The 13244-nt window shown below is 37.9% G+C and overlaps 2 protein-coding genes and 1 pseudogene across 5 annotated transcripts; all 3 read right to left on the reverse strand.

Annotated features, from left to right (window-relative positions):
• Nucleotides 1-1855: 1855 nt before the first annotated feature.
• LOC117623342 lies at nucleotides 1856-5370 on the reverse strand (annotated as a pseudogene).
• Nucleotides 5371-5945: 575 nt separating this feature from the next.
• On the reverse strand, nucleotides 5946-10463 carry LOC117622702. 4 transcript variants are annotated; one of them, XM_034353464.1, is made up of 12 exons: nucleotides 10332-10463; nucleotides 9507-9755; nucleotides 9023-9229; nucleotides 8846-8926; nucleotides 8635-8721; nucleotides 8440-8535; nucleotides 8233-8286; nucleotides 7303-8125; nucleotides 6984-7257; nucleotides 6635-6683; nucleotides 6492-6531; nucleotides 5946-6370 (listed from the first exon to the last, which is right to left on the reverse strand). In XM_034353464.1, the coding sequence occupies exons 2-12, from the start codon at nucleotides 9747-9749 to the stop codon at nucleotides 6222-6224; spliced, it is 2103 nt and encodes a 700-aa protein (XP_034209355.1). In that variant the 5' UTR covers nucleotides 9750-9755; nucleotides 10332-10463; the 3' UTR covers nucleotides 5946-6221. The 4 variants fall into 4 exon arrangements, with proteins under 4 accessions (XP_034209355.1, XP_034209356.1, XP_034209353.1 ...); XM_034353465.1 differs by having other exon boundaries at nucleotides 6984-7243; nucleotides 7289-8125; XM_034353462.1 differs by having other exon boundaries at nucleotides 6984-8125.
• Nucleotides 10464-10893: 430 nt separating this feature from the next.
• LOC117622887 (mitochondrial pyruvate carrier 4-like) lies at nucleotides 10894-12180 on the reverse strand. The gene is made up of 5 exons (XM_034353683.1): nucleotides 12089-12180; nucleotides 11513-11611; nucleotides 11359-11411; nucleotides 11176-11249; nucleotides 10894-11082 (listed from the first exon to the last, which is right to left on the reverse strand). Exons 1-5 carry the CDS (start codon nucleotides 12141-12143, stop codon nucleotides 11007-11009), a joined length of 357 nt encoding a protein of 118 aa, XP_034209574.1. The 5' UTR covers nucleotides 12144-12180; the 3' UTR covers nucleotides 10894-11006.
• Nucleotides 12181-13244: the final 1064 nt, after the last annotated feature.

The raw sequence follows: 13244 nt of genomic DNA on the forward strand, positions 1-13244 counted from the left end.
TACTCCCTCTCATCCTCTCTCTCAATCTTATCCTCACTCTCATTTTTTTCTATACTCTAGTACAAAAAATGAAAACTAAAAACTAAAATTGAAATGGTTATTAAACGAGTCCTTAGTTTTAAATTTTCATAACATATTTCTCAGAAAGTTTGATCTATCGATTCCGATGGATGTGAATTAAAAAATCACCTTTGTTGTCGCAGTATGGGTTCTAATTAAGTCCAACCAATTTCTCCTTTAGCCGGAACATACTAGAAGGCTGGTTTGTATATGCAAAATTTTTAAATATCTAGAGTTGACAAGTAATCGGGCTGCTAGCAAAGTTCACTGCAGTGTATTAATTTTTCGTCACTTTGTTTGATAGCCAACAGCGAATGAATCTGAGCATATCTAAATCAAAGTTTTCAGACTCCGTAATTTGGAATGCGTGCTTTATTAATTTGTCTATTCATGCTCAAACTTGTTACTCATGTCGACCTGCAGGCAAGTAGTGTTGCGTTATTTGCTTCTGGAACAGTTGCTTTGGAGTTGCAGCTTGCACGGCTACCATGCGTAGTCGCTTACATTTCCTAACTGAGTGGATTATGCGTTATAAAGTACCATCTCCCTACCCGAGGCTCTCTTTCAAGCATGTACTCCAACAAACCTAGCCTCATCTTTTTTGTAAGTTTTATTTGTTTTCATTCAAGCATGATCTCTTTCCTCTGTAGTTTAATTACTGAAAGACGGGGGATTTATAACCCAAGTATATATGATCCACCACAGGAATTTGATACACAACGATGGCCTCCGAGAAAAACAGATCGTTGCTGCTGAAAAGGTTATCGGACTTCTATGTGCTCCGGACAGAAATTTAGGTAACTTGTCGCAACAGCATCAAGGAGGGAGGTTTCCCCATTACACACCAAGTATGATAGCAGCAACCGCAACACTGTGCCATGCAAAGCCAGTAGTGCTAATTACTTGAGTGAAAAATGTTGTCCAAATGTTTAATATCATCTCACCAATGAACTTTTTGCTTGATCAGAATTGAAGGTGGAGAGTTTCATTTTCACTCTTTCACTCTGATTATCCTATCCAAATATTCTCCTGATTTATTTCCCTTATGTTGAAAGTGGTTTTTTCTGTTGACAAATGCTTTCATCTAAACGGATCCAATCTGGGATTGGATTGGCTTGTATCATAATCCATTCCAAATACAAAATTGGGAAAATTAATGATAAACACATCTCTATTTGACATACTCGTGCAAATATATACAACATTTACAATAAACATAAATTTAAACACAATTTAAGATCGTATTAAGGCAATCAAATTATCACCAACTTGGATTAACTGGGCTCATGTTCAATTAGTTAACGAGTTATCAGATCGGATTGGATAGCCTATTCCACACACTCAAGAGCAGTCCCAGCAGAGCCCCCCAGCCTGGGTGAGGGGGGCCTAGGAACAAAGAAGCAGTTTCCGACAGTACAAAACAGCCCAAGCAAGGCATGGGCTCCACAAGCCCTGAAACTCCCGAAGGCAAAAACAACTTGAGCTGTTGTCTTAGGGTTGTGACATCATTAATGACGTCAGCAACTAAATTTTTTATAAAAATTCAAAAATTCAAAATTTTTTTAAAAATATAAATAGCTTGCCATATTCTTCACTTCCCCACACCAAAACTCTAAACAAATTCATCTTCTTATATCTCATGTTAATAGTAGTTGCCAACTTGCCATAGCAATGGGTGAAAAATCAACCAAAAAAAATTGCTATGACAAGCACCATTCATGTGAATAGTACCAACCCTGGCCTCTAGTTGCCTTTTGCCATGACAAATGGGTAGAAATGCTCTAAGACCAGAAAATGAAAGAATGTAACACAATACTTCTTAAGCAAATACAGAACATGGTTGTTTAATCCCAACATCAGAACTACAGAAATAATTGCTGGAAACAGATGGTTTGGGTAAGGGCGAAATAGCTTTTCCAGCACGCTCCAAAGTGAGAATTGATATCAAAGTATGCTGCAACCTAAATCTTGATGTTGAAGTAATCTGAGTCAAAGTGATGTAGACGTACGTAACCATCCTCTCCTCCACTTGAGAAACTGACAGTTACAAAATACAATAAAATAAACAAATCATTACACAAACAAAAGGACAGTAATGCTAAAATACTTCTGATTACAGAAACATGAAATTCCTATCCATGACAATTTTCTCAATGCAAACAGGCAGATAATAACCCACTTATCAGTTGAGAAACATTAATACCGCCATACCTACCACATAAATTAAACTCTAGCACCCTTTTAAAGACTTTTAACCAGGTACATATGCAGGATAGCATGTATAAAAGTTATGCACAATTTCATCTCGGTTCTATAGTTAAAATAACTTTTTGGAGCTAAACAAATTGTTCATGTACAAATATATCACAATGAATACTTAAAATGCAGTCCAATTCTAATTAAGAAGAATTTGCTCCTTATGTATTCATGAAAGCAACAAAACCAATTATGGGTCCAAAATGCCCTTTAGCACCTCCAATCTCTTCTTGAAGAACCTATACATATGTCATTGGGGAAAAAAATATGATGTATTGAAGTGACAACAACCTACTACAAAAAATATAAACAAAAGTAGTAAGGTTTACCCTGTCATAGAATTTGGCTTCGAATTTCCCAGCACGATGATCAGTTGTGGTGACAGCTGATGCATCCTGACCACCACCAAGTACCACCTGGACAGCACATAAGGAATTTTGTTTTGAGAAAAAGAAAAAGACTTGTATAATGAACAAGGAAAAACAGTGCATATAAGGAACGTGTCTTTAGTAAGTATCATCCATTCATCAAATTTAAAACTAGAAACTTAAACACGCAAATTATTGAGTATGCGACTGGTAGAATGCATGTAATCATATTTGTACTCAACCCACTATTATCTTAATACGTGGGAACTTGTTGACTCAAAACAAGTTGACATGCTAATGAGACGGGTATTTTTCAGAAAATGGAAAGGAAACCAAAACGATGACAATTTTCCGAATATCAGTAACTAGTGAAAAAAGAGAGATTACAATAACATACATGATCAAGAAGAGGAGACAATGCAACGGCATTGACTGGACGCTCAGTCACGTAGGTCTTGATAAGCGTCAACATTCTAATATCCCAAAGCTGAAAAATTGCAGCAGAAAACACAAAATCAGTACAAATACAGAAGCTACAACTCAATAGAAACAAAAAGACTGAGTTTATGAGACGCAGTGCCTTGGCCGATTTATCGAGCGAGCCAGTGAGGAAATGCGAACCATCAACAGATTTTGCAAGTGATGTAATCGCCTTTTTGTGACCCACTTCCTTATCGTTCTCCTTTAGCAGTTTGCCAGTCTGCAAATTGGAAAGAATGGAAAACAAAACTTAGACAATAAACGAAAAGATTCCGAATTTCCAATGCAAGTATCGAATAACATCATAGCCAATAGTCACCTCCGAGTCCCAAATACGAATAACAGCGTCTTCTCCGGCGCTTATGATGGTTCTGTTCAAAGGCCACCAAACAGCCCTTTGTATTCTTCCCTGAGGTCCTTTGAGTATCAGAGCCGATTCACCAACCTCTGAAAATATTGAAACCACCGATGACTCATAATTCAATTATTATGTAAAAATTGAAAAGCTAGGAAGAGAATGTTACGATCTGCAGGGTCTTTGGCGATGCGCTTGACGTGAATCGCAGAAGAGAGCTCCATGAAAGGGTCGGTGGTTATGACTGCGAGTCTATCGCCGACTGAGAGATCAACCGATCTCGCCGGAGTCAAAATTAAAGGTGAATAGCTGCTCACCGGTCTGAACGTTCCACAGCTTGGCGGTCTGATCCGCGCTGCCGGTGATGAGGCGCGCGGAGTCTCTTGTGAAATCACCACACCAAACGGCACCGTTGTGGCCGCGATAGGTGCCGAGGCGCTCGCCATTGTCGGCGAACCACACACCCTGTGGTCCTTGCCGCAGGATAAAAGGAGGTCCCTCTCCCTGTCGTATGTCAAAAACGTCAAGGGCCTCTCGTGCCCTTTCATCAGAATCGGCATCATGTTTTGCTAGTATACCACAGCAACAGAAGCAGATGTAGAGGGAGAGTTTTTGAAGAGTTGAAAGAAAGGTTTTAGGTTAATAAGCCAACATATGCGTTGGGATGGTTTTATTAAGGAGAAAATCCTAATGTGGGTGCATCCCGACCCACATATGTGGCTTAACCTAAAACTTTTCTTTCTCCTCTTCCAAAAGAAAAAGAAAGAGAGTTCCTGGAGAAGCCTGGCAGTACGAGAACCGTGGGAGGAGAGATCGACGAGAACAAGTTGGCAATCCTCGACTCTTCCGAAGCTAAAGACACTCTGGACGCCTTCGAGGATAGAATCGCTTTTCTCCAAGCTGTTCGTGCTGATTTCATTGTAGCAAAAAAAAAATCTACCAGTGAGAGAGAGAGAGAGAGAATCGGGGAATGGGGTGATTTGATCTCCTAGTAGACCAAGGAACCCAGAGAGAGAGTGAGAGCGTGAGTCGGAGAGAAAGAGAGAGTGAGACAGAGAGAGAGATGGAGCAGACACAGAACCGGGTGAATGGGGGAGGAGAAGAAGAAAGAGAAGAGGAAAAAAGAAAAAGAAAGAGAATAGTGAGACACAGTAACAAAACGGGGCCTAAAACCTTCATTTCCCATCCCTTCCATCCCTCCGGAAATGACAGTAATTTCTCCTCAAATTCATTTGGTTTCGTGAACCAAACGGTAACTAAAACCTTTCTTTTACCTCTTCCAAAACTCTTTCTCTACATCTGCCTCTGTTGGGTGTCGCCACAGCAATTTAGACCTGACATTCCTGTTCGTTTTGTCGGTGTTTGTGTCAACCTGCTTTTTTAACGAGTTGACACGATAAAAAAACGAGTTGAAAATATTAAATACGAACACGATCTGTTACGATTTTCGAATCACACGACACACGATCCAATAATCCGTTTAGAATTAAAAATAAAAATAAAAACAAAAACAGAAATTTTAAACAATTAAAAAATCAACCAGTGCAAAAAAAATCAACACAAGCCATAGACAAGCTCGAAGGTGAGATTGGAGATGTCGTGCGAGTGGCCCTCAAAAGTTTGGGGAGTGAAGATGGTGGGAGTGGAGGAGGAAGAGTCATCGGAGAACGTGAGGGAATAGGTGGGATTGATCGGTGAGGGAGGGAGACAGAAGGGGGAGGTGGCTCGGATGGCTTGGTGGTGTTGAGGCTGCTTAAGACTCTCAAGTGGAGAGAAGAGGAAATCTCAAAGGTTGCTGGGTTTTGAAGGGGGAGAGAGAGAGAGAGAGAGAGAAAGAGATGGGAAAGTGAGAGAATCGGTGGAATGGGGGAGGAAGAGACAAAAGAGAAGAAAGAGAAGAAGAAAAAAAGGAAAAAAAGAAGATAAATTTATAAAAATGTCCATGAGCTTAATGGGTTAACGAATATTCGTGAATTTACACGATACAACACGATAACTTATCGTGTTGCTATCGTATGTGGCTAACGGGTTGATACGATAGCAACACGACACCATAACACAAACTCGAATACTGAATTTTTTTTACGAATTCGTGTCGTGTATGATATTGCCAGGTCTAAGCAATTGTACACTAGCAATCTCGTCGATTCAATGTTGCTCGACTACAAAAATGAGGCCAATTGGTACCGTATTTGCAGCTGTTAACAAATCAAGTCCAATGTCTCAATTTCTGTCAATTTTATTAATTAAAAATTATTTAATATTACGTTAAAAATAATTAATTTTAATATAAAATTTAAGTATAATATATTTAAAAAGAAAATTAATAAAATTAAAAATAAATAAACATGGCTGGTGGGGTTCATCAAATTTGGCATCCCAGAACATCCCAAATCTCGAGGACAAAGAAGAAGAAGAAGAAAATATGAGATAGCAAAACAGTAATATACCCGTTATATATAAGTTTTTTTCAGCAAAGGAGGCCAATACAAAGATACAAAACTATTTATTTATTGGCCTAAAAGTAGTAGAGTCAGTGTGGAACAAGCCATATGTATACATCTACTTAAACACGTTACAATCAAATGTACAACCAAGCATGCATTACATGAAGCACAATACAGGAGAGAAAAAATAGAGCAAACTCTTTTTGCTTCAATTGTAGCCTTCAGGTAGAACTCCATATGTTGATATTTCCAGGACTAGAAAGTAATACATGTCTCAAGGGAGGACTTGGCAAGCCATAATAAGCCTGGATCATCCCGCTTCAACACTAGATAAGTTTCTGGTCTTCCAATGTCATCCACAACATTTTCATTGAAGCCAATCAGGAAAAGGATAGCCATGGCAGCTAAAATCACAAAAAAAAGGGGGGGAAGGTTAAAAGTTGCTCATTTTTCATTTAAATATGGGAAATATTCCTTAAACCAGATTAATAAAAATAAAATCCAGATGTAAGAGAAGTTTCAGACCTTTGTAGTTTGCCACATTCCTTTGGATTGCTGGGTTAGCCTGCAATATATCACCCGTCAGCTATTAGGAGAAACATTTAACGAGGAGGAAACTCCAATATTAAAGGTAAAATGACACATTATTCAGGGTAACAATGCTGTACCTTGCGCAGTCTTCTGTATTTAATCTCACCTGGGTGTTCGAGCACATTCCTGCAAAGAATCTGGATAAGCCACGATGAACAACTCAATGTAGAAAGGTACAACAACAGATTGACATAACAATGCAGTTTATTTCTAGGGGCTTCCTGAGTTCTATAAGTTGCTTCAAGGCAAAAGACTGGATATAAATGTGACCCATCCCATGCTTGTTGTACCAAAAAAAAAAAAAAGAAAAAAAAAAGAAAAGAAAAAAAAAGAAAGATAAAACCGGCTGATGATACACCAATCGAAAAACTTCTATATGTGCATGGAGGAAGGCTACAAGCTAAAAGTCAAATTAGATTACTGTACCTTGTTATCTTAAAAAGAGTTTGGAGGACTGCGGTAGCCTGTGTGGGATTAACCTCAGCTTGCAGCAACTCAATGTTCTCCTGTAAGCGTTTACAAAAAACTGTCACAGGGTCTTGAATTCTTTGAAATTCTTCATCATCTGGATCAGGTTCATCAATCTGCATTCTGGATATTTCCCGTGGATGCACCAAATTATCATCAGGATCAGGCTCCGCCTGAATGATTCCAATTGATTGAGAATCATCAGGATCAGGCTCTGCCTGAATGACTCCATTTGATTGAGAATCATCAGGATCAGGCTCTACCTGAATGACTCCATTTGATTGAGAATCATCAGGATCAGGTTCATTATGAACCAACCTTGGATGGGCTTCATATGTGATAGTTTCACTAACCAAAGAATCATCATGGTTAGGTCTTATGATATTTCCATAAGAACCACATCCTAAATCATCTGGTTTTGCATCCAAGTCATCAGGATCAGGTTCGTCAGCATTATTCCTTGGCTGAATCCTGCTTTCCAAAATCTCCATCTCATGAGAGTGAAAAGGTTCAGGTTCAGCTACAACATCATGCTTCAAGCAAGCTTCCATGTAATCAGCATCTGGTTCTTCACGACACTCTGTCCCTTCCAACTTCCTGTTACTTACCGAATGCGACACAAGTTGAGACATCATAGACTCACTGAAATCTTGTCCAAAAAGGGTCCTGCTTCCCGAAGATTGTGAGGAAGATTCATCAGGACTGGGCTCAAAATTGTTCTCATTACCAGACTGGTCATCAGGATCAGGCTCCATATCAGGTTTCCACTGAATTTTGTGTGAACTTCCGATCTCCAAGTTTCCTTTTCCCACAAAATCCATATGGCTGGATTCTTTTTGGATGGAATCATCAGGGTGTGATTCTTCATGTACTTCGGACACACTATCATGAGAAGCAGTTGCTAGACGTTGATAAGCAGCAGCCACTGAAGATGTACGAGCATTTGGAAGCCGATCTGACATATTTCCTCCAAGCTTCTGAGAAGAATTACTTCTGCCTCCAACATAGAAATTTTCTTCATAATGTTCTGAATACTGCACTCCACTCAGTGTGTGACTTCTTGATCTCGTCCAATCTAAACTTTCAGCTTCTTGGTTCAACTAAACAGAAATAACATTAAATTTAATGAAGGAAACTAAGGTGGAAACAACCACGGAAGCCTAAACATGCACACTCTCACATATGAACACCGTATTTTTTTTTTTACCTGTTTATCCAGAGCATAGAAGTTCGCATCATGTTCAGAATATACCATGTGAGCCTGAAATGAATATAAGAAAACTATAAGGCCCCTAAAACCATAACACCATATCATGTAATCATATGCATACACCACACAAAGCTTCTGCAGACAAATAATGTACCCTCACAAAATATGTGCACACAGTGAAAATGTGGTAAATATATAGCTTACAAGCTCATGCAAAAGAGTTTTCTTGATGCTTTCATATTTCCTGAAACCCTTAAGGTCATCAGTTCGAAGGCGCAGAGATATCTCCTCCCCGTGGTTCTGCAACAGCAACCAAGTGTCAATCAGAAATTAAAAGAAAAGAGAAAACACTATTGCTACTAATTTCATTATATATTCTGATGTTTAGAGTGTGATTACCTTATTGAAGCCAAGGATGCATTTGGGACTTATGCCAACATAACCAACAGGGGCCATCTCAGTCATGATTCCCACACGCCAACGATGCTTTTAAAAAGAACAATGTAAAGATAAATTATCAGCAGGGACATAAGAGTATACCATGGAATCATATGCACAGCATACTGGACATTCTGTTTATACAAGTGTGAGAAAATGCATTCAATGATACCTTGTTCATGACAGAAATAATTCCAGGATCTGCAGCAAGCATGTGCATTCTTTTCAAGGCCTCTGACACCGGAGGGTTCAACTGCAGACAAGTAACAAGAAGTTGAAGTTAAAAGCCTCTACCAAAAATTGATAATTGCAATATCTTCACATTCCCTCATGCATAATTTTAGAATACCTCAATTCCTGGAAGTTGAAGTGTTCGGAAATCACAAAAGATATAAGGTCCTTGAGGAAGTTTCAGAGTATGAGGCCTGTATGACATTCGCTGCCTCAATCTCATTTCCTCTTCATCAAATCCAGCTATCCTTAAGTTTGTCTTTGCGTGTTGTAAAACTTCATCAACCTCATGTTCAGACACTCCCATCATTCTGATGGACTTTCCCTGAACAAGAAGAAAAGCAATCAGTTATCATGCAAGAACTCAGAAAGTTCAGTCATAGAAATTCAATCAAATAGCGAGATTATCCCGTTAAATAAATCCATTGCACATCATTAGTCAAAGTTGAACAGAAATCGAAAGGGCGCTTAAATGTGCCGTCTTGCCATCTAAGTAGCTGACATTGAACTTCTTTTGGGACAAGTTATCAGATCTATACAATAACCCAACTCCATAAGCAGTATCCATATCTAGATATTTTTTAGACAACTAAATATGATACCTCAATGATTGAAGTTTCCTCTAAACTCAACTTCTCATGCTCATCAGAGAAAGGAGATAGCAATTTTGAGCTTTTATCAGAAAACTGTGGAACAATTAGCTTCAACGTATCTGCTTTGACATTAGTTAACTTTTGCAGTTCATGCCCGAGGTCCTTGAGAGTAGCACCGGCGTTGATCTCCACATTAAACTTCTTTCCTCTCCATATGACCCAAATGTTGTGTTCAACTTGTGGATCTTGCATGTTGTCCTGCAAAACACGGTGTGAGAAATGTTTTTGATTATGTGCATGCAGCATGTTTATTGTCTTTAATAATAATAGCTATAGAGCCAAAGGGAAAATGTCAACTTCTGATATATAAGCATGTATGCAATGCAGATTTACCAACAAACCAAATTACTTATACAAGATGCATACTTAAATTCTTAAACTTTATTTACTGAAATGCAATAATGAAGAAAGCTAAGTGAAAATCATCAGTCTTTTAAATAGCCCAATGAAAACTATCATTTCTTCATTCCACCATCAAAATTTTGAAATGACAGAGAAAACCCACATAAAGTTTTCCACTTTAGCGGTAATCAAAGCACCCCATAAAGTGGAAAACAAGAATTCACCTGAAATTTCAATGAAAATCAGCTCAAACTGAGAAAAAATAAATGGGCAAACAGTTTTCAAACCATCGACATCATCCATAGGCATAGAAATGAACGAACTAAATTGAATAGTACAGAGATTTTTGAAACCAATTAAGCCTCAATAATAAAATTATGAAAGAAAAATCCATAATTGAAGAAACCCAGATTGAGAATTCAGATGACTTACTCAGATTATGATCGAACTCTGTCTTTCTGAGAAGCGGATATTCTGAGAATTACGTTGTCCTATATATCAGCTCAATTTTAAAGACGTAAACTGGTAATGGAATTTTGACGATCAATTGCTTATATAGGAATGGGAGCGCAGGATAAGAGGCAGCGTGCCTTAGTAATATGTGGGACTAGTGCTAACATTAACAGCAGTGCGTAGTTGACCGCATGTTACGTATGTGCTGGCGCATGGCCATAGGGAATAAAGGATTATTTACCGCGGCCAAGCTAGTGAACTTTCTAGATTTTTGTAAGTTTTTTTTTTTTTTTTTCTCTATTTAGAACTTTCTAGTTATCTATTATATTCATTTAATTTTAGAAGAGTATTTTTTGGAGCAATGTTTATTACAAATGGAGTGATTGGTGAAAAACGTAGCACAAGACACAGCTACCAAATGGGCTTTATTGACAAACATAATCCAACATTAATCCATTATATATATATATATATTATCAAGTAATTATAACACATAATTCGGTTAGTTGGACACGGTGTGCTTATTCATTACACTCGAGTTTAATCTCACTCTTCTTAATTTACCATAAATTGTATTTCAAAAAAAGAAAGAAACTAATAATCAGTTTACATAACTCAAATCAGAGTGTGCCCAACTTGGTATGCCAAGTTACTCTATAAGAAGTTGATGAAGTGATGTTCTTCATTATTCTTTTCAGCAGCTTGTTGGTTTTTGGGAGATAAGTCGTGCCTGGAAATTGTGGAAATGGATGATGATGAATTCATTGTAATTACTTTTCAAAATAAGAAAGAAAATGAAAATATGTGAATGACCACTACTTACTGAATTTTACGAGAAAGTTGAAACATGGAAGTTGCAGCCATCCCAATACTGACACTGAAAAGATTCCAGTTCTTCTGCAATCTCAAAATGAAGAAAAAACTCAAAACTTATATATACTGCAAAATCATTGGCCTAAAAAAAATTAAGCATTAAATTAATGAACTGAGGTTTAGAATTAATTACTGGTGTAATTATTAAGCTGTTTCTTGCCCATATAAGTCCATTGCATGTAAGGGCTGGAGAAAATAAAATTGGGATGACAAAAATTTCTATCAGAGGCCAAAAAAAAAAAAAAAAAAAAAACAGAGAGATATATATATATATATATTAAACCAACCTGATTGCTGAACGTAGGAGAGTTGCTCAGGTGGTTTTGAAGAGTCGATAATATTGGCAATGCTTACGCCCCATTTAAAAGTTGGAGCCCAAAAATGGACTGCAAAATTAAAACACATGTATGAGTGGTTCTGATGTTCTTTTACAATTAGCATCACAACAAATATCCATCCCAAGATTAAGGGGGAAAATTGGTATTAGGCACAAAAGTAGTTTTCATATTTTTGGTTGACTGAAACACGAGACATAAGAAAATTCAATAACCTGAGGTCTGGGATTGTTGAACACTGATGAGGATTTAAAAAAAAATTAAAAATCAATAATAATCTCAGTGGTGATCTTTAATTTGAATAACTTTGATGCATAATAATAATAAAGCACCGTGTAGCTGATTTGCATGGTTCTTACTAAAACTTAATGTACAGAACTCAGTTTTATGATCTGCAGGGGATGTTTTGATATCAAACTTTCATACTAACAATTCATCATTAAGAAATTAGAAAAACAATATGGCTAAATGATCAACACAAACATGTAGAGATCTGTAGAGTAAGGGGAATCAGATAAGTAAACGAACTAGTTTTCGGGCCGGCTGGGTGGTTCCAAATTGCTTGCAGCTTAGAATTCGCCATGAAATTAGAATTTGACCTCTCTCTCTCTCTCTCTCTCTCTCTCTCTCTCTCTCTCTCTCTCTCTCTCTCTCTCTCTCTATTTGTTTGAAGTAATGTAGCAAAACTGAGGAGGAAGAAGAAAGGAACTTACATGTTGATCATATTATGTCGATCTAATACCTTTTGACTACGAAGAAAGGGACTGTATAATATTTAAGCAGAGGATAGAATCGAAATTCTGGCTCTTTATGATTTGGTCAAAGCCATTAAAAATTTGTACATCCCCTGGTTTTGGAATTTGGCTACTAAAGCAAGCAAGTTATTAGAAAAAGGATCTTAGAGTGTCTAGGGTTGGGCCAGGAGAGTCTCTTAACGCCTTCTTTTTTCTTCTCATCGGAGTTATTTCACAAAGACATCTTGTTTGAGAGGTGACTTTGAAGGCATTTTAAACTCTTTTTCATGAACATCTTCACCACTAAGAATTACCAAGTCTTATACATCACCTGTTTATGTCTTATTCTTTGGGTTTTTCATGAATTGGTTTATTTAATAGGCATAAGTATTAATATGGAGGTGGAGGAGACTCAAGCCCAAGCCTATAAGTTCCCAAGAATTGGAAGTGGCAGCAGTCGCAAAGCCACTAACCCAGCTACCGACGACGAAGATCAAGAACCATCGTGCCTAGACCTAGGGACGGACCCAGGAATTTTGTGTCGTGGGGTCATAGTGTAAAAGTTCAGTTTTCTGGGGCGACAATGGAGGATTTGGGGCTTCAAGGCTTGGTGGGGAAGAGGGTTAAAGGTTTGTGGGGGGTGGAGATTGGGGATTTAGGTTTTAGGGTTTAGAAAATAGGTGTTTTGGAATGAAAATTCGGGAGGAAGAAGAAGGGAAACTGATTTGTGTTTTTTTTTTATAACACCTGGACCAAAACGACGTCGTTTTGGCCAGGTCTTTTTAAAAAAAATTCGCTGGTCCAAAACGACGGCGTTTTGGCCAGCGGGTTTTTTAAAAAAATTCGCTGGTCCAAAACGACGCCGTTTTGGCCAGCGCGTTTTTGTCCAAAACGACGCCGTTTTGGTCAGTCTGTTTTTAAAAAAAAATTAGAAGCTGGGCCAAAACGAC

The sequence above is a fragment of the Prunus dulcis genome, chromosome 3 (assembly GCF_902201215.1).
Source record: "Prunus dulcis chromosome 3, ALMONDv2, whole genome shotgun sequence".
In the NCBI taxonomy this organism is placed as follows: Eukaryota; Viridiplantae; Streptophyta; class Magnoliopsida; order Rosales; family Rosaceae; genus Prunus; species Prunus dulcis.

Bases quoted from the DNA above. Each gene is read 5' to 3' on its own strand.
- LOC117622702 (XM_034353462.1), bottom strand. From the start codon at position 9,749: ATGCAAGATCCACAAGTTGAACACAACATTTGGGTCATATGGAGAGGA. The intron at 6,684-6,983 runs GTACAGTAATCT...GATTCTTTGCAG, and splicing joins ACTCTTTTTAAGATAACAAG to GAATGTGCTCGAACACCCAG. The intron at 6,532-6,634 runs GTACAGCATTGT...GATATATTGCAG, and splicing joins AATACAGAAGACTGCGCAAG to GCTAACCCAGCAATCCAAAG.
- LOC117622887 (XM_034353683.1), bottom strand. From the start codon at position 12,143: ATGGCGAATTCTAAGCTGCAAGCAATTTGGAACCACCCAGCCGGCCCG. The intron at 11,612-12,088 runs GTTCGTTTACTT...TTAATTTTGCAG, and splicing joins CCCAGCCGGCCCGAAAACTA to TCCATTTTTGGGCTCCAACT. The intron at 11,250-11,358 runs GTAATTAATTCT...TTGAGATTGCAG, and splicing joins ACAGCTTAATAATTACACCA to AAGAACTGGAATCTTTTCAG.